This window comes from Lepisosteus oculatus, chromosome 12, assembly GCF_040954835.1.
Source record: "Lepisosteus oculatus isolate fLepOcu1 chromosome 12, fLepOcu1.hap2, whole genome shotgun sequence".
Classification (NCBI taxonomy): Eukaryota; Metazoa; Chordata; class Actinopteri; order Semionotiformes; family Lepisosteidae; genus Lepisosteus; species Lepisosteus oculatus.
This window is the reverse complement of record NC_090707.1, coordinates 37,694,012-37,721,313: the sequence shown is the minus strand read 5'-3', so window position 1 is coordinate 37,721,313 and position 27,302 is coordinate 37,694,012. Positions and strand designations below refer to the sequence as shown.

Genomic DNA, 27,302 nt, shown 5'->3' with positions numbered 1-27,302 from the left:
AAGAAAAACAACAAATCATCTGACTTCGGATAAACCGCTCTGAGTGAACTCCCCCCGCAAGCCTCCTGGTTACAGTTTGAGGAAGCGTGACTATCGCCCTGTTACAGGAGCTGTTTATAATGTTCACTCGCGGGGGAGAGTGAGTCAGTCTCTGGTGCGCAACGCGCGCTGCTCGCTGCTCGCTGCTCGCGGGAGACGGACTCGCACCCACGCACACGCACCGAGAGGAAAGGACACGGGCCGCGTCACCCTGCGGCGCCGACGGAGGCACTGACGGTAAAAAACGTGTCTCCGGGCTGCTCTCACAACTGTTGTACAGTAGGTGCATTATTTTCAAATTCGTTTGTTTTTACACTCGAAGTGTCGCTCTTCTCGCGTCTTCTTAACTTGTTTTTTTTAATCCCGTGGCTCTCGGGTTCGGGTTGCTGGAGCTCGTAGGCTGCTCTGCAACCCCTCAGCGATCCTTATCTCTCCTGGTATGAGCGCGTTTCTCAGGGGCTGGCGCGTTATCTCTCCTGCGGGTTTCTAGTGTGGCTGAGCTCTCTGTCGTGTCGGCGCGATTCGCCCGGAGAGAGAGTAAGACGGGAGGGGGGGAGAGGTCCGTTTTCTCCGGCGATAACCGGACTGTGTTCGGGGTATCGGCGCAGCCCGAAAGCCCAGGGTCCAGAACGTAAAACTCCTGTGGGCGATGTTTCCCGAGGCGACGTGACAGTTCTCCTGATGCCCGTCACGCCTGATTCTGCGCTGCATGTCGTCCGAGAGAAACGCAGCTGCTCGGATCGATGTTCACCCCGTGGCGTGTGCTTGTGACACGTGCGGGGGTCTGAGAGTTACCGGAAGTCCCCCGAAATCGGGACTTGATTTTTCCGGGTTTTGATTTTTTCAGCTGATTCAGGTCCCGGAGCAGCGCGCTCTGCATCTGTACTACTGGTACTACTGGTCCTCGCGCGCGAGCTGGCGTGTCTGCAGATCTGGACAGCCCTGCTGTAGTAACACTGACCCCTCCAGGACCAGGACTGGACAGCCCGGCTGCAGACACACTGACCCCTCCAGGACCAGGACTGGACAGCCCTGCTGCAGACACACTGACCCCTCCAGGACCAGGACTGGACAGCCCTGCTGCAGACACACTGACTGACCCCTCCAGGACCAGGACTGGGCAGCCCTGCTGCAGACACACTGACCCCTCCAGGACCAGGACTGGACAGCCCTGCTTCAGACACACTGACTGACCCTCCAGGACCAGGACTGGACAGCCCTGCTGCAGACACACTGACCCCCCAGGACCAGGACTGGACAGCCCTGCTGCAGACACACTGACTGACCCCTCCAGGACCAGGACTGGGCAGCCCTGCTGCAGACACACTGACTGACCCCTCCAGGACCAGGACTGGACAGCCCTGCTGCAGACACACTGGCTGACCCTCCAGGACCAGGACTGGACAGCCCTAACCAATTTATTTTCATCCCTATATGGACATACATCTTACAACTATTTGCATCAAAGCACAACAGCTTTCAAGCTTCTGTGGGTTTGGAGGAGGAGTGCACTGGAGTCCTGCAGTTAACTGGGTAATTTGGGCTGATTAGGTGGCTGAAAGTGTGTTTGGAAAAAAAGTCAGGATCACTGAAGTACTTCTGGAAGGCAGTCTGACGTCTTTCAAGTTACACTGCAGAGCAGAGCAACACCTACTGTAGGGCTACAAGTACGTTCACTGAGGACAGGGCCTTCGGTCCTTCAGGCATTGGGCCTGTACACGCCCGGACCGCGGACCTGCTGTTGAACTGCCCCGTTCCGAGACCGGACACACTTCCGCGCTCAGGGACCGGTTCGACGCCGAGGGAGATGAACTGATATATCAGTGATCGATACCTTAGAAAAGCGTGCAGTCTTAAAAGCACGTACTTAAAAAAAAAACTGGTGGTTGTGGGGTGACCCACAACGAGCCCCGGGTTAACCGCGTTCACCTTCCTCCTCCTCCTCCTCCTCCTCGTCGTGCGGTTTGCCAGTTCGCAGTCCTGAAGGTCTCTGGTAGTCTCGCTCTCTCCTGCGTCTGTACCCGCGGGGTCCAGCCCACTGCGCGGACTGCGAGTGTGGCGGACCGTGGGGAGAGCGGTTATTCCGGCTCACGTCTGGACGCTCATGGGAAGGCCCTGACGCATCAAGGCCGGCATGCGATCGCCAGCTCTAGACCTGGCGCCCGGAGCTCCGGTCAGCGAACACGCACACCGTGTAAACACGGTGTTTGCAGGGAGCGAACTCGGCGTCGCTCCCGGGAGATAGATAAGACTCAGCTGGGATCTCGGTTACGCTCCACGCCTCCCAGGGCTTTTTATTTCCAAATCAGGACATCTCCTTCGTTTTATTATTATTATTATTATTATTATTATTATTATTATTATTATTTTGCCGGCTCTAGGTTTTGTCTGGGATAACTTCCTCCTGACGCTCTCTCTCCTTCCCCTCCTCACCCGACTCCCGGCCCGCCTGCCTTTTGTCGGGAAATATCCCTTCGGTGGCGTTTGGAAAACCCCGTGAACTTCACGGGCCGCGGCTCAGTGACCTGCTCGCGTGGGAGCACCCGGTTGCCGTGGGAGCCCGGTGACCTTGACGAGCCGGCGGCGCTTCGTGTCCAGCGGGTCGGGTTTTCACACGGTCGGCCGTGAATTGGGGCGACAGCTGCTCCAAGTGTCGTTCTCCACGCCGAGGTTTCCCTGCATTAGTGCCTTTCGTCATTCCCCCCAAAAAAACAGAACTAGAGACTGCCTTTTTTGTTGTTAGACTGCGGGAAAAAAACTCCCTTTTTATTAAAAGTTTTATGCAGAAGTTCCCTTTAATGGAAATACAGAACGCAGAGCTCGTCTTGAGCCGCGGTCTCTAGCGTGGGGTCAGCCCGTGCCTGAACTGTGCGTCCGTCCGAGAACCCTGCGGTGTTTGAGACTCCTCCGATTGTGGCCCCTGAAGGGCCAGCCGACCGCCAGAGAGCCGTTTCTTTCAAGAGGCGCCTCTCCGCGTCGCTCCTAGCCCACAGACGGTCCCCAACACCCAGCCAGTTCAGTAGATCTAAACCTTCAACTTCGAGGGGGTCTGAACACGCCAGCTGTCTCCAGCAGGTCGAATGTGAGCTCGGGTTGGAGATCGGCTCTCAGGAAATAAAGTTCCCTTTATCGAAGACTCGCGCTTGTTTGTGCAACGGCGTACTGAGGTGTTTTGGGGTGCTCTGGGAAACGAGCTGAATCGGGGCTCTCCGGGACCTGGGGCTGGAGACCCCCGGGGGGGGGTTTAGCGCTTCAAGTTAAGTTCTTGACTCTTCTCCTTCGGCTTTACCCCCGGTTGCCCAGGGAGCTGGGGTCCAGAGGCGCCGGGGTTAACGGAGGGCGCCCCCAGAGAGGTCAGATCCTTCCTGCCCAGGGCGTACCCCGCCTGGTACCCCAGTGCCGCCCGGGCCGGTCTCCGGGCCAGAGTGGTGGTGCTGAGTGAGCTCGTGTGCACGTCTGCGTCCCGGCAGGCTGTGGCTTGAGGCGCACGAGTGCGCTTGTGCAGGACGTGCAAGACGGTGCACAGTCGTGCTGCAGATTTGGTCTCTTGCTCTCTGTGTGTAAGCGTGCGTGAGTGAGCGAGAGAGTGAGTGTGAGAGTGAGAGAGAGAGTGAGTGTGTGTGAGAGTGTGTGTATGAGAGAGTGAGTGTGAGTGTACAAGTGAGTGTGAGTGTGTGACAGTGAGTGTGTATGAGAGAATGTGTGTGTGACAGTGAGTGTGTGTGAGAGAATGTGGGTGTGTGTGAGTGTGTGAGTGTTAGTGTGTGTATGGGTGTGTGTGTGAGTGAGAGAGTGTGTGTATGAGAGAGTGTGTGTGAGTGTGTGACAGTGAGTGTGTATGAGAGAATGTGTGTGTGTATGGGTGTGTGAGTGTGTGAGTGTTAGTGTGTGTATGGGTGTGTGTGCGCTGCTGTGGTTAGCTGTCAGTGCCGATCACACTGGCAGTGTGGTTACTCTGCTCACCGCAGATAAGATGTGGTTTCTCCTGTCAGGTCGCTGCTGTCAGTGTGTGAGTGAGCTGCACCTCTCTCTCTCTCTCTCATCGCCTCCTGTCCTCCTCCTGCTGCAGGCGCGGCCCCCAGCCCGGAGACCCCCTGGCCCAGGGAAAGACCTCCCGGACGCAGCCCCGCTGCAGATGACCGCATGGCCCCGGTCTTGGCCATGTCGCTGGCCAGCCTGCTCCTCCTCGCCTGGCTGGCCCCCTGCGTCACGCCACAGGCTGGTACGCCCCTCCCTTCATACGGGCACAGGGCAGAGCTGGGGCAAGGGTACTTGACTAGAGTCATGGGCTACAGCAGGGGGGTCCATTCCTGGTGCTCTAGGCTACAGCAGGGGGGTCCATTCCTGGTGCTCTAGGGCCCACCTTGGCGACACACAGTGGTCATTCTGCACCAGTAACCCCACCTGGGAGACACACGGTGCTCATTCTGCACCAGTAACCCCACCTGGGAGACACACGGTGCTCATTCTGCACCAGTAACCCCACCTTGGTGACACACAGTGGTCATTCTGCACCAGTAACCCCACCTTGGTGACACACAGTGGTCATTCTGCACCAGTAACCCCACCTGGGAGACACACGGTGCTCATTCTACACCAGTAACCCCACCTGGGAGACACACGGTGCTCATTCTGCACCAGTAACCCCACCTTGGTGACACACAGTGGTCATTCTGCACCAGTAACCCCACCTGGGAGACACACGGTGCTCATTCTGCACCAGTAACCCCACCTGGGAGACACACAGTGCTCATTCTGCACCAGTAACCCCTCCTGGGAGACACACGGTGCTCATTCTGCACCAGTAACCCCTCCTGGGAGACACACAGCGGTCATACTGCACCAGTAACCCCACCTGGGAGACACACGGTGCTCATTGAGCAATGGGAGCCCAACTGCATAGCTCATCGGGGGGGAGTCGAGAGGAACTTATCACCAGCGAAATTAAGGAGGAGCTCAACGAGTCAGATTGCTCAAGCCTGGAGTTATGAATTAGTGTTCTGGAAAGTGCCCTGGGCTTTTCAGTGACCAAGCAGTCAGGACTGCTCATCTGAAGGACAGCATCTTATTTACTGCTTAGGAAAGAGCAGGGGCGAGGCACTGGATTGCAGGAGTGACAATTGCCTCCTGTGACACAGAGTCTGGTCCCCCCAGAAACAGTTACACTGCCAGGACGGCCCAGACCTCTGCCACTCTGAGCGCGCAGTCCCGCCCCGCTGCAGATCAGGATGTGGTGACGGAGGCTTTGTTGTGTCCTCTCCCCGCAGTGCCAGAGCTGAGCCGGTCTCTGCGCTGCTACAATGACTACAGCAGCCACATCCGATGCCAGTGGAGAGAGAGCAGGGCAGCTCACAGGCTGGCCCCCATGTCCCTGTACCACTGGAACCACATCAACATGAGGTACTGGGGGGGATCAGGAGAGACCCCCTTTTGGAGCGGGGGAGGCAGAGACTGGGGGGGGGGCCAGGGGGGGGTACACTTTATGAGAAAGGGAGGGTTCTGGTGGAAGAGAGGAGTGTTGAGAGTCACAGGCTAAGAGCTCTTGCGATATACAAAGTGCTACTTCCTGTCTCAGGAAGTGAGCAAGGTGCTGAAACCCCCCCTCCCTCACAGTATACCGCTGGTGAGCAGGCCTGGCCTAGCACAACCATAATAATAATAACAACAATGATAATCAAAGCTGACTCCCCTTCTCCTCTCCAGCGAGCAGCAGTGCGTGCCCACTGCCGCCCCCCAACACCTGTCCGGAGAGGAGCTGGGCTGGCAGTGTCGCCTCCCCATCTCCACTTTCGGGATCGGGGTGACGGACGTCCTGCAGTTCCGACTGGCCCGCGCCGCGGGGAGCAGCACGGCCCTGTCCCTCCTGTCGCAGCCCGGTGAGTCCCTCTCGCGTGGCGGGCCCTGGCCCGGGCAGGCCAGACCCTGCAGTCTGCTGGAGATCAGGCCGGGATGGACCAGGGCACCCCTGAGCCAAAGGAGGTCGTCCCTCCTGCTCGGTCCAGCTCAGACGTCTTGCGCACGTCTAGGCATGATGGCAACAGTATGGGATGTAACGGTAACAGGGTGGGAACAGTGGTAGGTGGAGCTCTTCCTTCTCGGGCGCAAATTCGCACAGTGCGGCGCCAGGCTGGTGCTCTGGGGGCGCTGTCCAACCGGGGAGACGTTGATTAACGACACTCTTCCAGCCCGTAGCCCCCAAACATCAGACAGCAGGGTCTGAGCCCGGTTCGCCTCAGTCCGGATCGGTGGAGTCCTCTCCCCCTGTCCCCCTGTCCCTGAGTCCCTCTGTGCCCCTGTGTCCCTGTCCCCCCTGTCCCCCTTTCTCCCTGTACCCCTGTACCTCTGTCTCCCTGTCCCCCTCTGCTGCTCTCCCCCTGTCCCCCTGTCCCTGAGTCCCTCTGTGCCCCTGTGTCCCTGTCCCCCCTGTCCCCCTTTCTCCCTGTGCCCCTGTACCTCTGTCCCCCTGTCCCCCTCTGCTGCTCTCCCTCTGTCCTCCTGTCCCTGAGTCCCTCTGTGCCCCTGTGTCCCTGTCCCCCCTGTCCCCCTTTCTCCCTGTGCCCCTGTACCTCTGTCCCCCTGTCCCCCTCTGCTGCTCTCCCTCTGTCCCCCTGTCCCTGAGTCCCTCTGTGCCCCTGTGTCCCTGTCCCCCCTGTCCCCCTTTCTCCCTGTGCCCCTGTACCTCTGTCCCCCTGTCCCCCTCTGCTGCTCTCCCCCTGTCCCCCTGTGCCCCTGTGCCGCTGGGCGTTGCATGCCAGTGACAGTGAGCACTGCAGGACCCCGGCGTACGTCTGTCTCCTCGGGATCGGAGCAGCACGATGAGCGTCCTCTCTCTCTCTCTCTCTCTCTCAGTGCGGCCTCCCCCCCCGCGCCGTCTCCGGTGCCGCCTGACCGAGGAGGGCGGGGCCCGGCTGAGCTGGGACACCGGCTACCCGGACGCCGGCGAGCCGGGCGGCCGCCTGGAGTTCCACGTGCGGTACCGGCGGGCCCCGCGGGACTGGGAGGTACGGCCGCGTGCGGCGCCCGAGCCTCCCCTGAGCGCCCCCCCCCGGGTGCCGGGGCCCCTGTCTCGTAGCTGAGCTTGACGCCCCGGGGTGGGGGGGGAGAAGCACATGACCCACCCTCCGTCATCAGCTCCTCTGCCCTGGCGCTGTCCAGTACCGGCCCGGCAGGCTTGAGACGGAGGAGAGTCATTTTCAGCGCAGCAGCGGGGCGCATTGCTGGGAGACCCCTGAGAGGTACAGAGGGCACCCCCCCCCCCGACCGCCGTTTCTGAGCTGCTGGCCGTCTCTCTCTCACTGTGGCAGGAGGCCGAGGTGACGGGCACCCAGCTGGCGCTGGCCGCGGGGGACCTGGCGCCGGGCAGCAGGTACGAGGCCCAGGTGCGGGCGCGCGCGGTGGCGGGCGGCGGACGGAGGGGCCGCTGGAGCGAGTGGAGCTCCCCGGAGGCCTGGCAGACCGAAGACAGTAAGTGGAGCCAGGCCCGCTCTGGCGAGGGGGGGCAGTGGGAATCAGCCCAGAGTGACGCCTTGCGTTCTGTAGGGCAGCGGAGGCTGATCCGTCCAGCGGACATGCGCTTATCTTAAACCGGATAACACACTGGGACGTGCGAGCGGGCCAGTCCACGGCGCTGTGTGTGATCTGTGTGTGTGTGTGTGTTCCCGTCTGCAGGGGGAGACTGGGGTCCCTACAGCCTGCGCTGTGATTTCGACGGGCTGGGAGAGGTCACCTGCACCTGGGACGTCAAGAGGGAGGTCACAAGCTCCGTGACCTTTCTCCTGGCCTACCGGACCAGCGCCACGGCCCGGTACGGGGTCCCCGCGCCTCGTTGTCTCTCCTCCGCTCCTCCCCTCGGGCCTTCGGGCCCTCAGCCCCCTGTCTCTCACGCGCTCGCTCTCTCTCTCTCTGCCCCTGCGCGCACAGGGAGCAGTGGTGCCGCCCCGAGGCTGTGACCGTCCCCCCCAGCGACCCCCTCCTGGCCTACCGCTGCCGGTTCCCGGCCCACGACTCCTCCGAGCTGCAGGTGGACCTCAGGCCCGAGGAGATCTCCCGGGAATTCGCCAGCTCCCAGAGCAGTGAGTCCGCAGTCATGGCCGTTGCAGTGGGTTGCCCACTCGGGCTAGACTCCAGCCCAGCGAGCCCAGGCTCCAGGGTGAGCCGGTTCTGCCACCTGCTGGCGGACTGGCGGTACGACAGGGCTGGAGAGGCTTCTGCTGGACGTGATCTGCAGGGATAATAATAATAATAATAATAATAATAATAGCTTACACTTATATAGCGCTTTTCTGTACACTCCACTCAAAGCGCTTTACAGGTAATGGGGATCCCCTCCACCACCACCAGTGTGCAGCCCCCACCTGGATGATGCGACGGCAGCCATAGTGCGCCAGAACGCTCACCACACACCAGCTATCAGTGGGGAGGAGAGCAGAGTAATGTAGCCAATTCATAGAAGGGGATTATTAGGTGGCCATGATTGGTAAGGGCCAATTGAAAATTTTGGCCAGGACACCGGGGTTACACCCCTACTCTTGTCGAGAAACGCCCTGGGATTTTTAATGACCACAGAGAGTCAGGACCTCTAATAATAAATAATAATAATAATAATTGCTCACACTTATATAGCGCTTTTCTGGACACTCCACTCAAAGCGCTTTACAGGTAATGGGGACACCCCTCCACCTCCACCAATGTGCAGCCCCACCTGGATGATCCTGAAAGATCCTGCTCTGTGTGCAGCTGTGTTCATCAAGCTGTCTGCGGAGCCGAGTTCAGGGCCCTCAAGGTCTGTGGAGACCGTGTGGCACGTTTGAGAATTGTAAGAGGCGGCTGTGCAGGTTTGTGTTCATCTCAGATCTTAGGAGCTTCCAGAGGTGCTCGAGCTGCTGGCCTGGCGCTGTGCCGTCGAGGCCAGGGTTTCAAAACCCGTCGCCTGTCTCTCCCCTCGCAGTCCAGCCCTCGGTTCCCTGGAACCTGACAGTGGAGGAGAGCGGAGACGGGTTCCACCTGCGCTGGAAGGGCTCGGACCCAGACTACGAGAGCGTTTCGTTCGTCAGCGAGGTCCGCTACTGGAGAGACGCCGGTGACAAGGTGGGGGGGCTGGCGGTAAGGGTTAAAGGTCGCCGGATGGCTGGGGACAGGGTTCAGAGGCCACTGGGAGGTGCAGGACCGTGGTCAGTCTGTGAAAGCCTTTAGAAGAAGCTAGTGGACAACGGGGGGATGGGGGTACCAGAAGCGCTGGGGCCCTGGGTTCAGTTCCTGGGGTGCTACTGTCTGTGTGGAGTCTGCATGTTCTCCCCGTGTTCCCACGGGTTTCCTCCCGGAGACCGAAGACAGGCTGGTGGGTTAATTGGCTTCTGGGAAAACTGGGCGTGGTGTGAGTCCTGTGATGGACTGGTGTCCTGTCCGGGGTGTGTGTGAGTGTGTGTGTGTCCTGTGATGGACTGGTGTCCTGTCCAGGGTGTGTCTGTGTGTGTCCTGTGATGGACTGATGTCCTGTCCAGGGTGTGTCTGTGTGTGTCCTGTGATGGACTGGCGTCCTGTCCAGGGTGTGTCTGTGTGTGTCCTGTGATGGACTGGCGTCCTGTCCAGGGTATATCCTGCCTTGTGCCCGTTGCTTCCTGGGATAGGCCCAGGCTCCCCCACGACTGTACTGGATAAAGCTCTAGGAAATGGATGGATGAAAGTGGACAATCTGGCCATTCCGGGTCTGTCCGCCTGTCCCTGCAGGAAATGAAGACGCTGAGGCTGATAGAGGGCGTCCGCACCCTCTCCTTCCCGACCAGCACCCTGAGCCCTTCCTCGGCCTACTGCGCCCAGGTCCGGATGGGCCTGGACCCGGAGGACAGCGGCTGTGGGGCTTGTTACGAGCCCGGCAGCGCGCAGCTGAGGGAGGGAGTGGAGCCCACCGGCGCTGCCTGCAGAGGCTGCTACGCTGGGCCGTGGTCCGACTGGAGCCCCCCGGTACAATGGAAGACAAAGCCAGGTACCGATGACCTCTCGGGGGGGCGCTCTGTCCGCCCCCCTGCGGGTGGGAAGGTGCTGAACTGGGCCCGCACCTCCTTCCAGGGTTTGGATCGCTTCGGGGTTTCGGGGTTTCGGGGCCTCGATTTGCGTTTCCCCCTCGCGTGAGCCTCCAGCGGGGGGGTTGGTGGTCTGTCGGATTTTCCGAGCGCGCGTGGGACCCCCACTATGTTGCAGGAGCCGCTTGGGGGATCCCCATGTCCGGGAGCCCCCCAGACAGAAATTCCTTCGGAGCATGGAAGGACAGGGGAAAGGACTGTACCCCTTTCCCGTACTGGGGCTGTGATGCCCGCGGTTTAGACGCGCCCCCAAAGTGCACAGTGGCCGTGCCAGGCGTCGAAACTCCGGGGAGCCCCAGCAGAGCAGGGGCACCCCCACGGGTGACTTTGACTTCTTGAGGGCGGCACTGGAGTGCTCCAGGGTCATCTCCATCCCGGGCCACTCCTGCTCTCCCTCGGGGTGACCTTTGACCTCTGACCTTTTGACAATGAGCCAGTGGGGACAGACCTCCTGTTTACCGCGGCGCTTTGGAGGAGAAGGAGTGTTTCTGTTAGCAGGGCGCGAAACAATATCCGCCCATCTGAGCCCACCGCCCACCTGAGTTAGTGACTGGATGACGCCCTGGTCCTGGGCCGGAGTTCTCTGGGTTCACAGAGCTCGTCTCGGGCCTCCTGTCTCGTTTCAGACACGTCGCTGTCCCCCACCTCCATCTACGTCATCCTGCCGGTGGGCGTCGTTGCTGTGGCTGTCTTCCTGTACTGCCTGTTCAGGCAGGCCAACAGGTGAGACTGCAAGACCCTGGGAGGAACTGGGGTGTGTGTGTGTGTGTGTGTGGGGTGGATCACGGCAGCAGAATGAGGCAGCGCCACCTGGAGGGCAGAGAGGGGTTTAGCAGTGACCTGACACAGGCAGGCCTGCCGTGATGTCACTGACGACCACACCCCTGCTCCAATCACCTCTAAGCCTCCTGCATGTTGCCATGGAGCTTGTGTGTCGTGACCCAAGGGGATTGGCTGGATGGGTGGGCGGGTCAGAGAAGCCAGTCTGCTCTTCCTCCTCCTCCCCGCAGCCCTGAGAGCCAGGAAGTAAAGACACAATCAGCGTTTGCACGTTGGGTGGGTGTCTCATCACGAATGCTGGCTTTCTGACTGTGTTCTGCCCCTCTTTCAGAAGATTCATTGTCTGGGAGGTGTCTATCCCCTCTCCGCTGAAAAGCAAAGTTTTGAAAGAAGCTATGTGGGTGAGTTTCACCGCTGTCGCTTTCCCCTATTCCTTCTCATTCACCAGTTTGTTCCCTTGCCCCAATTCCTGACACTGCTAGAGACACTGCTGTCCCTCTCCTCTCACACTGCCCCTGAATTCACACACTGACACTCTCCTGACTGGACTGGAGACACTGCTGTCCCTCTCCTCTCACACTGACACTCTCCTGACTGGACTGGAGACACTGCTGTCCCTCTCCTCTCACACTGCCCCTGAATTCACACACTGACACACTCCTGACTGGACTGGAGACACTGCTGTCCCTCTCCTCACACACTCCCCCTGAATTCACACACTGACACTCCTGACTGGACTGGAGACACTGCTAGAGACTCTGCTGTCCCTCTCCTCTCACACTGCCCCTGAATTCACACACTGACACTCTCCTGACTGGACTGGAGACACTGCTGTCCCTCTCCTCTCACACTGACACTCTCCTGACTGGACTGGAGACACTGCTGTCCCTCTCCTCTCACACTGCCCCTGAATTCACACACTGACACACTCCTGACTGGACTGGAGACACTGCTGTCCCTCTCCTCTCACACTGCCCCTGAATTCACACGCTGACACACTCCTGACTGGACTGGAGACACTGCTAGAGACACTGCTGTCCCTCTCCTCTCACACTGCCCCTGAATTCACACACTGGCACACTCCTGACTGGACTGGAGACACTGCTGTCCCTCTCCTCTCACACTGACACACTCCTGACTGGACTGGAGACACTGCTGTCCCTCTCCTCTCACACTCCCCCTGAATTCACACACTGACACACTCCTGACTGGACTGGAGACACTGCTGTCCCTCTCCTCTCACACTGCCCCTGAATTCACACACTGACACACTCCTGACTGTACAGGAGACACTGCCCTCTCTTAAAGTGCTCAGCCTCTGAGCAGCCGACTTGCTCACACCAGAGTACTGGATTGTGACTGTGGTTGCTCAGAGCCAGGCGTCCCTGCCTCTTCGTTGTGTACCCTGCAGAAGTACCCCGGCGCTTATCTGATTCCCCAGAAGGACTTCGACCGGACGTGCATCAGCACAGTGCAGGTGCTGGAGAAGGAGAAGGAGCAGCCCCTCTGCAGCACAAAGTGAGTTCCCCACCTGAGGCAGGGCCACCTGCTCTTCAGAGCCCATGGGGCTGACTGGAGCACCCGGGCCCCCTGTGTCGCCCAGTCGGGCTTCGGATCAGCAGGCCAGAGCCGACCTGAGCCCTGCAGGGTCTCTCGAGTTCCGGATTTGCCGGGGCAGCCATGAATTCCCCTTTGGGTGCGATGAGCCCTTTTCTTTCCTGAGGAAAGGGGCAAAACAGCTTCAGATGTCAAACAGCTGCGCCCCGCCTGTCGCTGTGCTGTCAGGCCGGTCCGTGAGGCGGCCCTCTGGGTGAACCCTCTTGCGGACCAGCAGGGGCTCGGTCCTGACCTTCTCCTCTGTCTCAGGAGCGCCGACGGCCCGCGGAAGGCGGACCGGACCCCAGAGCTCACGAAGAGCGGGCCTTACCAGCACGCCACCTGGGCGCAGGACTTCGGGACGGGCCCGATCCTCCAGCAGGGCCACGAAAGCCCCGCGCTCAACTTCTGCGGCCCCTACATCCTGTGCCCTCAGTCGTCCTCTTCCTCCTCCTCTTCCTCCTCCTCCCCCTCGGACTACATGCCCTTCGACTCCCCCGCGGGCGCGCCGCCGTCTGGCAGCCTGCTGCCCGATGCGTCGCAGGGCTACGTGGAGGTGCCGGTGGCCTTCCAGAGCGGCCCGGCCGCGCCCCGCCCCCCGCGGGAAGAGAGCGAGGGGTACCCCCAGGTCCCCCCGGCCGAACCCCCCACTGGGGCCCTCCCCATGGACCCGCCCCCCGCCTACAGCCCCTCCCCCTTCGCCCCGCCCCCGGCCGGGGGCTCCGCCCTGCTCCTCAAGCAGGTGGGCGACTACTGCTTCCTGCCCGATCCCAGTGGCAAGGACTGGGACACGGCCGACACCCCCGGGTGCCCCTCCACCCAGAAGGCCGGCCCCCCGGGCAAGGCGGCGCAGGGGAAGGCCCAGGCCCTGGCGCTGATCGGCGACAGCCCCTACGTGCGCTTGGCCCAGCCCGGCTGCCGCGAGCAGGACTGGGGGCCCCTGGAGCTGTGGGGGGCCCCGCCTGTCGAGACGGGGCCGAAGGGCCGCCGGATTCTTCCCGAACTAACCGGCAGAACTCCAGCGGGGGGGGGGGGGGCCCGGGAAGAGCCCCCCCTCCCTGCCCCACACTTCCGATGAGCTCGGGACCTCCGCTGCACTGAGCTGCTCGTCCCATGGAAAACACCACCCCTCCACTCCTCCGCCCGGAGAATCCATCGGGAAGCTCCGGGGAGAGCACAGCATTAACGCCCCGCTGGCCGGCACCCTGGGACTGCGGAGCACCGGGGCGGGCAGACACACCGCCCGCTGCTCCTGCTCGTCAGCGAGCCAACTCCACGCGCACGACGCACCACGCAGGGTGATCGCCCCAGCGCCTCGGGCGTGAAAACGAGGGGGCCTGCGTCTGTTCTTTCCAGGGCTGGGGGGGGCGAGGGGGTGGTCGGTTCCGTTGCTGCACAATAAAAACAAGAATAATTCCTCGCACTTCTACGGCGCTTTTTTTTTTCCAGCAGCAAGCTTAGCTTTCCCAGGGGTCTCCAGGTCCTGGCCAGGCTCACACTGCTGGGCTCCCGTCTAGGCTAGGAAACGCAGACCGAGGGGGACAGAATGTTCTCACATGCTTTCAAGCACCCTGCTCCTGTGCCAGGATAGTGTGTGTCCCTCCCTATACTGCCCAGGAGATCACGAACACTCTCTCTTCCCTCTTCCCACAGAATTTAATAATAATCAACCTTTTTTATATAGCGCCTTTGAAGGTGGCTTCTCAAAGCGCTTTACGGGATGACCACAACAATAAATAAGAAGACTACACAAGATAAAACACAATGACAACACACAGAGGAGACCATGGATGGTGGTACTGAGAAAAGCAGAGGGATGAAGAACAGAACCAGTTCAGTAAAGGCTTTTCTGAAGAAGAGGGTTTGGAGTCTGGATTTGAAGGAGTTTAGAGAAGGTGGCTCTCTGGTATCCTTGGGCAAAGAGTTCCAGAGCTTGGGGGCAGAACAGGAGAAGGCCGTGTCGCCCCTAGAGTGTGGACGGGCTTGGGGGACAGTTAGGAGACCAGAGTTAGAAGAGCGAAGGTTGCGAGGTGGGGACCAGGGCGATCATAGTTCAGACAGGTATTGAGGTGCCAAGCCATGCAGAGGCTTATGGGTGAATTTGTGCCTCTGTGCACAAAACATCTCCCCTTGTCCTCCAGGTGGTGACGTCTGTGTGGATATTCCTGTTGAGCGTGATGAGACATTTCACAGCTCTTCATGTCCCCGGGGGGGGGTCGATCCCACCTCAGACTGTCTGTCTGTGTGGAGTTTGCATGTTCTCCCGGGGGGCAGGGGGTGTGAATGTGGACAGCCACCGGATGGGAGATTCCGAGAGAGTCCGGCCTCTTTCTGCCTGTCTTGAAATTAGCTACCGGTTTAATTAACCTTCAACCCCCCCCATACATACATACACACTGTATGCTCTGGACCTCGGGTCAGCTCTGTTCACGTCCCTGTTTCCAATGTATAAACAGAGCTCGGCTTCAAAGCTCTCTCTCCCCCTCCTCCTCCCGCACTGCCCGGATATCCCCTCTCGCCGAGAACGATACTCCCTCCCGGGTCCAGCCCCACGGGGAGGAAAAGGTTTTTGTCGGCTGTTGACGGTAAAGCCGGGTAAAGAGCGGCGAGGGAGAGGCAAACCCACCGTCCCAGCGCGGAGTCCGGGCCGGCCCCGCAGCGACCTTCACGCCGGTACACCCCCCCAGCACCCCAGCACCGCAGCACCCGGGGACTGACGGCGGAGGGGCAGCGGGGCAGAGAGGCGGGCGGGTCGCAGGTGCGAGGAGGAGACGGGTAGGTGAAAGTGCGCACCGCGCACCCTCATCTCAAACGTATCGTCTTGGCTGTTGCTGCTGTGTTGAGCACACGGCGCGCACACAGTCTTCAGGCGCGCACACGGAGGGGCACGACACATTAATCGACAGAAGGCGTTCGAGCAAGGGAGTTCATGCGCGCCGGAGAAACAGGTGAGGTGAGGAGGAGGGGGGCTCCTTCAGGCGAGCGGGCGAGAGGGGAGCAGGCGGGTGGGGCAGACACGGCGTGGGAGGGGAGACCGAGGAGTGGGGCAGGAGAGAACGAGGGTCCGGATTTCGGGGGAGCACCGACGGAGCGAACAGGCGACACCCCGTTAGCAGCGGGGCTTCACTGACTCCCCGCGAGTGAAGGCGCTTGCCACCCTCCCCCGGCGCAGAAGGTTTCTTTCAGTTATTTTATTTTATGTATTAGTTTGTTTTTGTTCGCTGATGTCACACCGGATCGATCCCGTGGCGCGGAGCTGGTTCGGCGAAGGGAGCGCAGTGGGACGGTTCTCACCGTCAGAAGTCCCGGACTAGACGCAGAAATTGTTCCGCCTTGTGCAGGCGCGCTTGTATGCTGATCTCCCGCTCAGTGTCTGCGGGGGGAACCAGTCACCGATACTTATTGTAACAAAACGACAGCGATAGAACCGGGCAAACCGACACAGTACCCACGGAGCTACAGAAGAGCCGGTCCGCTGTCAGGACGATGGATACTGTGCTATTTATGCAAGATCAGATCTATTTTCAGCTGGTTGGTCATTCCCAGCAGGAACGGAATGATCACTTTAGGCGGGTTGGCATGGTGGTACAGGGGTCGGCATAGCTTCCAGACCTCTGTGTGTGTGTGTGTGTGTGTGTGTGTGTGTGTGTCCTGTGATGGACTGGCGTCCTGTCCAGGGTGTACCCCTGGTGCATGCTGGGATTGGCTCCACTCCCCCACGACCCTGTACTGGATAACACAGTTAGAAAGCTGAGGGATGGGATGTCACTCTTTTTGATACGCCCTGCGTCTGCCGTTAGTAACAGCATCTATGACGTGCCACAAATGCAGAGGCGGCATATTAAAATGCTTGTTGGTAATCATCCAAACGCGCGCGGTGGCGTGATCTACAGTGTCCCCTGGTTTCCGGTGTGATCGCGCGGCACTGGGCGGCACGACTGGGCTGCAGGGCCGAGAACAATAGAGTCCCGCGATGAGAGCGCGGAGACACTGGGGAGGGAGGGAGGAGAGTGGAGTTTCAGGGGACTGGAAAGACGCACGAATCACACCACTTCTGGGGTCCTCGGGCTCTGAGCTGCCAGACGGCCCCCCAGTGCCCGAACGGTAGATCTGACTTTCCCTGTCCCCCCCTCTGGCCCCTGTCACACTCCCCCCTACGTCCCGGCGCTGACGGGGCTCCGGGGGCATCACAGCACATCAACAACAACGTCGCCGCGCGCTCCTGGGCAGAGCCTTACGTGACGAGAGCAGGGTGTCGTCTGCTCATAACAGCCCTGGCGAAGGTCTGGAGGCACCTCCGTCCCAGCTCGACCCCGAGCCCCCACAAGACCTGCCGCAGGAGGGCGGAGCGGGAGGAGGGGGGCAGTTCGGCGCCCTCACTGCCCACCCAGGGGTGCTGCCCCTTCTCCAGTGTTACAGTCTGATGTGAGAGCAGCAGGAGCAGCTGCAGGGGCTGTAGTAGATGAAGCTGCGGTAGTGGTAGCACTAGTAGTAGCTGCTGCAGTACTTAGTAATAACTGCAGAGGCACCAGCAGCTGCAGAAGGAACAGGGGTAGTTAGAGTAGCAGGAGCCTTAGTAACTACAGCAGTAGTAGTGGTGTGCAACTATAAAGAGCAGCAGCCGTAGTATTAGCAGTAGAATTAGATGCAGCAGTAACAGTAGCTGCGGGAGTAACAGTAGTATTGGCAGCAGTAACAGTAGCTGCAGGAATAGTACTTGCAGTAGTAACAGTAGTATTGGCAGCAGTAACAGTAGCTGCAGGAATAGTACTTGCAGTAGTAACAGTAGTATTGGCAGCAGTAACAGTAGCTGCAGGAATAGTACTTGCAGTAGTAACAGTAGTATTGGCAGCAGTAACAGTAACAGTAGCTGCAGGATTGGTACTTGCAGTAGTAACAGTAGTATTGGCAGCAGTAACAGTAGCTGCAGGATTGGTACTTGCAGTAGTAACAGTAGTATTGGCAGCAGTAACAGTAACAGTAGCTGCAGGAATAGTACTTGCAGTAGTAACAGTAGTATTGGCAGCAGTAACAGTAACAGTAGCTGCAGGAGTAGACTTGCAGTAGTAACAGTAGTATTGGCAGCATTAACAGTAGTATTGGCAACAGTAACAGTAACAGTATCTGCAGAAATAGTACTTGTAGTAGTAACAGTAGTATTGGCAGCAGTAACAGTAGCAGTAGCTGCAGGAACAGTACTTGCAGTAGTAACAGTAGTATTGGCAGCAGTAACAGTAACAGTAGCTGCAGGATTGGTACTTGCAGTAGTAACAGTAGTATTGGCAGCAGTAACAGTAGCAGTAGCTGCAGGAACAGTACTTGCAGTAGTAACAGTAGTATTGGCAGCAGTAACAGTAACAGTAGTTGCAGGATTGGTACTTGCAGTAGTAACAGTAGTATTGGCAGCAGTAACAGTAGTATTGGCAAAAGTAACAGTAACAGTATCTGCAGAAATAGTACTTGCAGTAGTAACAGTAGTATTGGCAGCAGTAACAGTAACAGTAGCTGCAGGAACAGTACTTGCAGTAGTAACAGTAGTATTGGCAGCAGTAACAGTAACAGTATCTGCAGAAATAGTACTTGTAGTAGTAACAGTAGTATTGGCAGCAGTAACAGTAGCAGTAGCTGCAGGAACAGTACTTGCAGTAGTAACAGTAGTATTGGCAGCAGTAACAGTAACAGTAGCTGCAGGATTGGTACTTGCAGTAGTAACAGTAGTATTGGCAGCAGTAACAGTAGCAGTAGCTGCAGGAACAGTACTTGCAGTAGTAACAGTAGTATTGGCAGCAGTAACAGTAACAGTAGTTGCAGGATTGGTACTTGCAGTAGTAACAGTAGTATTGGCAGCAGTAACAGTAGTATTGGCAAAAGTAACAGTAACAGTATCTGCAGAAATAGTACTTGCAGTAGTAACAGTAGTATTGGCAGCAGTAACAGTAGCAGTAGCTGCAGGAACAGTACTTGCAGTAGTAACAGTAGTATTGGCAGCAGTAACAGTAACAGTAGCTGCAGAATTGGTACTTGCAGTAGGAACAGTAGTATTGGCAGCAGTAACAGTAACAGTAGCTGCAGGAATAGTACTTGCAGTAGTAACAGTAGTATTGGCAGCAGTAACAGTAACAGTAGCTGCAGGAGTAGACTTGCAGTAGTAACAGTAGTATTGGCAACAGTAACAGTAGCAGTAGCTGCAGGAACAGTACTTGCAGTAGTAACAGTAGTATTGGCAGCAGTAACAGTAACAGTATCTGCAGAAATAGTACTTGCAGTAGTAACAGTAGTATTGGCAGCAGTAACAGTATCAGTAGCTGCAGGAGTAGACTTGCAGTAGTAACAGTAGTATTGGCAACAGTAACAGTAGCAGTAGCTGCAGGAACAGTACTTGCAGTAGTAACAGTAGTATTGGCAGCAGTAACAGTAGCAGTAGCTGCAGGAACAGTACTTGCAGTAGTAACAGTAGTATTGGCAGCAGTAACAGTAACAGTAGCTGCAGGATTGGTACTTGCAGTAGTAACAGTAGTATTGGCAGCAGTAACAGTAGCTGCAGGAGTAGACTTGCAGTAGTAACAGTAGTATTGGCAACAGTAACAGTAGCAGTAGCTGCAGGAATAGTACTTGTAGTAGTAACAGTAGTATTGGCAGCAGTAACAGTAACAGTAGCTGCAGGAACAGTACTTGCAGTAGTAACAGTAGTATTGGCAGCAGTAACAGTAGCAGTAGCAGCATTCTGCATCACTAGTATTAGCTGCAGAGGCAGCAGGAGTACAAGAGGCTGCTGTGTCAATATCAGAAACACAAGCAGTGACGGTTGTTGTGATCTCAGTGCCCTGAGAGTTCAGCAGGCAGCAGCACGTCTGTGTTTTCAGCCCTGGGAGGCCAGAGTAACCTCTCAAGGGGTCTGCGGTAGGGGTGAGGGGTTAAGCTCTGGTGAGCAGCACATTCTGTTTCTGCTAGAGCTGTCTGGACACCCCACAGCAAGCAAGCGAAAATAACTTCCTATCATCGTTCTCCCTCTCCTGCTGTTTCTAAACAGACAGACCCGCCTGGCTTTGCGCTCTCTGGACGAGAAAGAGGAATAGAGGGGGGGACGTGAGGACAGGGAATGGGAGTGAGGAAATAAGGGACATCCTTCCTGTAATTAGGACGCATTCCTGCGCAGTGCGAGACACCGTCGGCGTCAACACAAGCAGGCCACTTCCTCACCAGGGGCAGCGCCACTCACTCACAGCAGCGACTGTGGCAAAACACAGCCGAGTGCAAACACAAGGACATAACACAACGCAATACAGTGACTGTGACGCTGTATCTGGAATAGTGTGACTGAGACAGTGTATCTGGAATAGTGTGACTGTGACGCTGTATCAGGAATAGTGTGACTGAGACAGTGTATCTGGAATAGTGTGACTGTGACACTGTATAAGGAATAGTGTGACTGAGACAGTGTATCTGGAAGAGTGTGACTGTGACACTGTATCAGGAATAGTGTGACTGAGACAGTGTATCTGGAAGAGTGTGACTGTGACACTGTATCTGGAATAGTGTGACTGTGACGCTGTATCTGGAAGACTGTCACTGTGACAGTGTATTCCGGAATAGTGTGACTGTGATGGTATAGTGTGGAATACAGTGATTGTGATGGTCTAGTCTGTAAGACTGGCTATGCTTTACTCAAAGTGACTGTACTTTTACCACAAAGTATCTCCTTCATTATCTATAGGAAAAGATAGACCCTCTCAACTGACATGCTCTAGCAAATCCAGTATACCACGTCTTCATTCTCACCTCAAGCTGCTTGGGTGTGGCCCAGTGACCGGCGGCCTGAAGGATAATCTGAGAGAACATCCTCTGTATGAATGTATTTGATCTCTAGAAGTACTAGAGACCCCTGGGAGACAGACAGACAGACAGCAGGACGGTCTCCCCCTGCCTCTCTCTTGCTCAAGAAATCGACAGTAAGTCTTTGTGGTCTCCATCTGTAGCTCGTGTTGAATTGGGAGAAGAGCTGTCTGCAGTCCGGAGACCCTCCCCTGGGCCAGTCCAGAGAGCAGAACACACAGGCCAGACATCCCAGCAGCCCGACCCATCCTCCACCGGAGAGCCGCTGAAGCAAACAGGAAAGGTGTTGCACCACCCCAACCTCTTAATGGGAGAAGCAGGCCGGGGAGTTCTGTGGGGGGGGGTCTCAGATGTTTATTTGCGTGTGGGAAGTGTGTTGTCGCAGGAGGGGGGCGTACATGCTTGGACCGAATGTATTGTTTTGTTGGAAAGTGTCTGAGGAGCAGATTGCGATGGTAGGATTGGCCTCCCTCTTGGTCCAGGCGCACGCTGCCTCTGCTCTTGTCCGTCTCTCCTTCTGTCCCGCTCTCGCTGTCTCTCGCCCGTCCTCTCTGCCTCTGTGTCCCGTCCTGCCCTCCCCTCTTCCTCCCCCCGTCTCCCCGACTCTGCCCTGTATCTGGCGATGGAGGGGACAGACTAGCCTGCCTGCAGAAAGAACTCCACTCACATTGTCCCTTCTTTCTCTCTCTCTGCCCTCTCCGCCCCCTGAATCAGCCTGGTACTGATGAACCCCCCCGTCCCCCTATCTCCTTCTCCTCCAAGATGTGGACCTGCCTGGCCCAGGGCCTCCCCTCTGACGTCAACAGCAGCCGACCTCCGACCCACGACCCCTGGATGCCCCCCTCGGCCTACTGCCTCACCGCTGTGCCCCTTGCCCTGACCCTCAACCTGCTGGTCCTGGGCGTCAATTTGGGCCAGAGGGCGTCCATGATGTTGCCCGACGTCTACTTCACCAACATGTCGCTGGCCAGCTTTGTGCTAGCTATAGTGAGCACCTGGAGGCTCCTGGGGGGCAGCTGGGCCTGGAGCGGACAGCCCTGCTTGGCCCTGTATGTCCTCTTCAACGTGTCATCCCTGGTGTTCGTCTATTCGGCTGTCTTGCTGGGGCTGGACTATTTTGTGGAGCTCTCGCTGGCCAGTGTGCAACTCTCAAGTGCCTACCAACCACGCCATGTCTGCGAATTCCTCTGGGGCGGCTCGGCGCTGGCTAGCCTATCGTCTCTGCTGTCCTACGCCTGCATCAAGCTGGCCCCCAGCCCCCTGGAGTGCGCCAGCCTCCAGACCGGCGAGCTCGGCGATGCCATCCTGTTCTTCGTGGGCTTCCTGGTGCCGCTGGTGGCGGCGGTCTATTCCTTGGTCCTGATTGGCCGGCTGCACAAGGAGGAGGAGCCCAGCCCCTTCCTGTGCCCCCGCCCACAGCCCCAGCTGCTCCGCCTCCTGGCGGGCACCGCCCCCCTGACCCTCCTCCTCTGGCTGCCCTATCACTGCTCCCTGCTGCTCGACCTCCTCCAATCCCTGCAGGGCGGGGGCGGGCGCCCCCGGGAGGCGGAGCCCGAGACCTGGGCTGCTTTTAAAGTGGCGTCGGAAGTGTTGGGCTATGCCAGTGGCTGGGCCGTGCCAGTGCTGTACCTCACCCTGCGTCCCCAGTTCTGGGACAGGTTCTGGAGGACCAAGGCCCACATCGCTCGCCACTTACCCCCTCTGCGAGGCACTGCCCCTGTGTGAGCCGGGGGAAGTCTGATTCCTCTTGCCCTGTCGATAGCCTGCACCTTCACTGTGATGCGAATGACTTTATCTGTCCTAGACCTTTTTTGCTTTGCGTTGAAAACGTCAAACAATCACGTTGAGCGGGCACCCAGCCTGCCATCTCTGCCGGCCCTCGTTCTGGAGAGGGACTGACAGCTCTGGACACCGGTGACGCTGATTCCTGAGGGAGCGAAAGAGCTCTTCTGTAAGGGGGCCTTGGGCACATGTCCATCACCAGCTGCCAGGTAGTCGTGCCCTTATCACACTAGAACACACGCAGCCGACAGGACAGACACAGTACAGGCGGATCATGACAACGGCACACAGCTACAGTCCCCTGCCGACAGGACAGACACAGTACAGGCGGATCATGACAACGGCACACCGCTACAGTTCCCTGCCGACAGGACAGAGACAGTACAGGCGGATCACGACAACGGCACACCGCTACAGTTCCCTGCCGACAGGACAGAGACAGTACAGGCGGATCACGACAACGGCACACAGCTACAGTCCCCTGCCGACAGGACAGACACAGTACAGGCGGATCACGACCACGGCACACAGCTACAGTCCCCTGCCGACAGGACAGACACAGTACAGGCGGATCACGACCACGGCACACAGCTACAGTCCCCTGCCGACAGGACAGACACAGTACAGGAGGATCACAACCACAGCACACAGCTACAGTCCCCTGCCGACAGGACAGACACAGTACAGGCGGATCATGACAACGGCACACAGCTACAGTCCCCTGCCGACAGGACAGACACAGTACAGGAGGATCACAACCACAGCACACAGCTACAGTCCCCTGCCGACAGGACAGACACAGTACAGGCGGATCACGACCACGGCACACAGCTACAGTCCCCTGCCGACAGGACAGAGACAGTACAGGCGGATCACGACCACGGCACACAGCTACAGTCCACTGCCGACAGGACAGAGACAGTACAGGCGGATCACGACCACGGCACACAGCTACAGTCCCCTGCCGACAGGACAGAGACAGTACAGGAGGATCACAACCACAGCACACAGCTACAGTCCAGTGCGGACAGGACAGACAGTACAGGCGGATCAAGACAACGGCACACAGCTACAGTCCCCTGCCGACAGGACAGACACAGTAGACTCGGATCACGACAATATATAGTACAGTCTCTAAAAAAGTGAACAGTGAAAAAGTGAAAACGTTTATATTGGTCGTCATGTACAGGACAATAAATCACTAAAACGATGGGAAAAATGGGGTTTCCTTTTCTTCTGCGCGAAAGCCGGTAGAGAAGCCTTCCGGTTCCGCATGCTGCCCACGCGTGGTGTGAGTGTCCGTGACGGGGCGGGACACTGACGGCGGGCGGGGTCGAAGGGTCCTGGCCGTGGCGCGGGGTTTCAACACTCTTCCCTGAAGAATGAGAAACGTCCTTCTGTGGGCTGCCTGTGGTCAGCGTCCAGTTCCTTCGGGAATGCAGGAAGTCGGAGGGTTGACTGACCCCCCTACGCAGCGAGGCAGGTCTGTGCTACCAGCAGCCATCTTCGGTCCGGCGGGTTCAAACTCACCATTTGAGAGAGGGAGAGAGTTTTTATCCGCAGTGTATCCGTTTGTTTTTGCAGCAGAAACTGGTGCTCAGTTCAAAGAGAAAACACAACAGCAAACAGCAATACGCAAAAACATTTGGATAGACAATCAGGTGTTAAGTAAGAAAATGGCTACAGGTATGAATGAGAACGTGTACGTTTGATGGTGGAGACCAGTGACTTTCTGACCTGTTTTCACAAGACTGCCCGTGTTCCTGCCTCTCGGATTCAGGTTGCTAAACCAGCAGATCAGGAGAAAGGTTAAAAAAAGCTTTAAAATGTACTTGCCTGTCTGAATATATCCGTTTTTGCGAAATACAGACGGTTTGTTTAGAAGGGCGGTAGGGTGGAAACGGGTTGTTAAGAGTTTTGAGGCATTTGTTTAAAGTTGTTATATTTCGCTATCTGTAATATATATATATATTTATATGCGTGTTCCCGCTTCCTGCTGTTCTTCAGCGAACGTTTTAGAAAAACACGCAGCTTGTGCCCGGTACACAACTTGAACCCGTCTGTCCCAGCCGTGTAGGGACGCTAGGGGGCGCCAGAACGGTCCTCTGGGACGGGAGTCGCGGATGTTTTGTAGATAATTTCCACTTCATTAAAGGTGGGGTTTGGAGTAAAGTGTAAAAGTCCTCTAGACGAGGCCTGTAATTAAGCGACTGGACTGCTCAAGAGTGGAACAAAAAGACTGATCATCCACCAGTCCATTTCCAGACACAGACATACACACACCCTCACCCCTGGACCACCACAGCAGTGCGGGAGAACATGCAGACTCCACACGGAGCGCCGCTCAGGAGGTGACCCCAGGGCAGCCCCTCTGCCAGTCTGACACCCCTATTCTATAAACACCAATCATGTTGTGTCCTGTAGGGCAGAGATCTGCAGCGCCAGCCCAGCGAGCTGTATACTGTAGGCCACTTTTAAATCACCAGTTTATAAACGCCTGGAATGGTTTTATTGTGATCAATTAAATAGGTGATTTAGAGGTTAAACTTATTAATTTGGAGGTCATTTAGCACTAAAATCTAAGTGCTCTTCCACTCTCGGGGACCAGAGTTCTCTAAATTGAATAGATTAACTTGCTTAATTCATTTATTTATTGGTTTAGGGTAACCTATGAGACTGGACTGGGGCTCACCAGGACCAGCGCGGGAATCATTTAAATACCTTTCGGAAGAAAAGGGGCTGTATTGTACATTTACCTGCGGATTTTGTGGAACTGAGTTTAGGGAAAAGAACGTGATTATTTTCAAATCGCATAATATTGCAACTTTTACTGTGCTGTAACTGCTGCAGTGTTGTAACTGGCGCAAAACTTCTCATCAGCTGTAAGGCCAAAGTCCATACGACAGGAAGTTAGTGGTCTGGATTAAAGTGGTCCTTCAGGTCCTCAACAGAATGGCATCGACCTACTTGCACTGAACCCAAAACAACAACCAAACAGTCGCCAGCAGGTGGCGGTGTCGGACCTACACGACTGACAATCGAGGGGCGATTCCGCAGTCTGACCACCAGATGGGGCTCGAGTTCTTCTCCTTGTTCCCAGGTGTGACCGTTGCTGTACGATAACATTGTCCAGTTCCACCTTCGACATCTCAAGCCCCCCCCGTGCCGACTTCACAGCCTGACGTTTTGATTCCCCCCAGCACCACATTTCGGCGACTTCCCTGCGAGGCTCTGAGAGGCCCAAGCGGACTGAGGCAGCGTCAGGCGTCCAGTCTGTCCCGTCCAGAGAGGCTGGCCGTCTTCAGTCTCGCCCCCCCTGTTCCTGCTGGAGCGCCCCAGCGCACAGACGCTCCGCGCACCCAGGCGGTCGAGAAGAATCATCGCCTGGGCCGCTGAACCTCAAAGCTCAGAGCAATCAAATCTTGAAAGCCAGGAGTATTCCAGGCATCCCGGGGGGTTTTCCAGCCCCTGTGCTGACAGGCAGAGGGAATGACGGCGCGGAAGCCTGATTTATGGGGATCCTGACACCGGCGTTCTCCCACCCCGCTGCTCAACATCTGGAGCGGCAAAAAGTAACAGCTGTGTCTCGTAACCGTCCTGGAGATTTATCGCCTCACTTGTTAAAACGGGCGGAGCCGGGAGTGTCCCCCCCACAGCTCTCCCACAGTCCCCCCGCTGCCACGGGACAGTGGCTTTCGCGTTACCCCGGAGCCTGGCTCCTCGCACTGGCTACCAGTCGGCTTCTGAACAACTCTTGTGGACCAGGCTAAGAAGGCTTGTAGCCTTCGCCATGCCGCCAGGCTGTGCGCACTGCTGTGCCTGATCCTTGCTCCTTGTACTGTAGGAGTTTCTCATCAGCTGTACCTCGCTCGGGTTTTTAAAAAAAAATAAAAATAGAATGGCCGGCTTCGTCTGTTTGTGCCCCGCACAGATATGCAAGGGGTTGTCAATTAGACGATGTTAATTGGATGATTGCTTCATTGAAGGTCTGGAGGAGGGAGGCAGGGCAATGACAGGACAAGACAGGAGAATTAATAATAATTCTTACACTTATACAGCACTTTTACACCCCACTCACAGAGCTGGACAGGTCACGGGGATCCCCTCCACCCCCACCAGTGTGTACCCCCACCTAGATGATGCTCCAGTCCGCTCCCCACACACCAGCTCTCAGTGGGGAGGAGAGCAGAGGGATGGAGCCAGTTCAGAGAGGGGGGTTATTAGGAGGCCATGAGGGGTAAAGGCCAGGGGAGACTTGACCCCTACTCTTTTTGAGAAACGCCCTGGGATTTTTAATGACCACAGTGAGACAGGACCTCGGTTTTATGTCCCATCAAAAGGGCAACAGCTTTTTAAAGTATAGTGTCCCCGTCACTATACTGGGACATCAGGACCCACACAGACCGCAGGGTGAGCGCCCCCTGCTGGCCCCACTCACACCTCTCCCAGCAGCAGCCTCAGTTGATCCCAGGAGTCTCCCCTCCAGGTCCTGGCCAGGCTCACCCTGCTGGGCTCCAGTGGGGCTGCCAGCTGGGAGCTGCAGGTGGTGGAGCTGCTGGCTGAGGATCACTGTGTTTTTGTAGTCTGATAACGGGGGAGTCAGCCTGGTGGTGCTGGTCCCGGCGGGGCTGAGGCAGACCGAGAGAGAGGGAGAGAGTTCTGCAAGCGTCTGTACATGTTGTTGCCAAAGCAGATACAACGAACGCACTGTAGCTCTCCGAGTCTGAATCCGGGAGACCGGCGGGCAAGACGGCAGGGAGAGAGCAGGAGGGGAGGAGGGTGCAAAGCCGAGCGGTATCCCGGCGTTTGTCTCCAGGGTGGGGTGTTGCTCTTAATGAGATGGGGGGGGTCAAACCTGGCTCGATCCGGCAGGTGGGATTGTGGGAACAGGGTCTCCGGGGACGGCGGCAGGGATGTCCCTGAACTTCAGCAGCTCCCGCATCAATGTGTCTCTGGTGTGTGCCTGGTGTGTGCACCCAGTGTATCTCCAGTGTGTAGCCTCTGTGTGTGCCTGGTGTGTGCACCCAGTGTATCTCCAGTGTGTAGCCTCTGTGTGTGCCTGGTGTGTCTCCAATGTGTCTCTGGTGTGTGCCAAGTGTGTGCACCCAGTGTATCTCCAGTGTGTAGCCTCTGTGTGTGCCTGGTGTGTGCACCCAGTGTATCTCCAGTGTGTAGCCTCTGTGTGTGCCTGGT

General features: G+C 57.4%; 2 protein-coding genes across 4 annotated transcripts; both read left to right on the top strand.

Annotated features, from left to right (window-relative positions):
• Positions 1-144: 144 nt before the first annotated feature.
• csf2rb (colony stimulating factor 2 receptor subunit beta) lies at positions 145-13,936 on the top strand. The gene is made up of 14 exons (XM_069196853.1): positions 145-318; positions 4,109-4,261; positions 5,307-5,439; positions 5,743-5,915; positions 6,889-7,040; positions 7,344-7,503; positions 7,708-7,843; positions 7,960-8,111; positions 8,987-9,141; positions 9,766-10,021; positions 10,745-10,841; positions 11,230-11,299; positions 12,310-12,416; positions 12,765-13,936. The coding sequence occupies exons 2-14, from the start codon at positions 4,183-4,185 to the stop codon at positions 13,570-13,572; spliced, it is 2,478 nt and encodes an 825-aa protein (XP_069052954.1). The 5' UTR covers positions 145-318; positions 4,109-4,182; the 3' UTR covers positions 13,573-13,936.
• A 1,075-nt stretch (positions 13,937-15,011) lies between these two features.
• Positions 15,012-23,328, top strand: LOC138242047 (probable G-protein coupled receptor 146). Of its 3 annotated transcripts, none has more exons than XM_069196893.1 (3): positions 15,012-15,269; positions 20,471-20,610; positions 21,042-23,328. In XM_069196893.1, exon 3 carries the CDS (start codon positions 21,090-21,092, stop codon positions 22,050-22,052), a length of 963 nt encoding a protein of 320 aa, XP_069052994.1. In that variant the 5' UTR covers positions 15,012-15,269; positions 20,471-20,610; positions 21,042-21,089; the 3' UTR covers positions 22,053-23,328. The 3 variants fall into 3 exon arrangements, with proteins under 3 accessions (XP_069052994.1, XP_069052995.1, XP_069052996.1); XM_069196894.1 differs by having other exon boundaries at positions 21,039-23,328; XM_069196895.1 differs by lacking the exon at positions 15,012-15,269 and adding an exon at positions 15,506-15,669.
• The last annotated feature ends 3,974 nt before the right edge of the window (positions 23,329-27,302 follow it).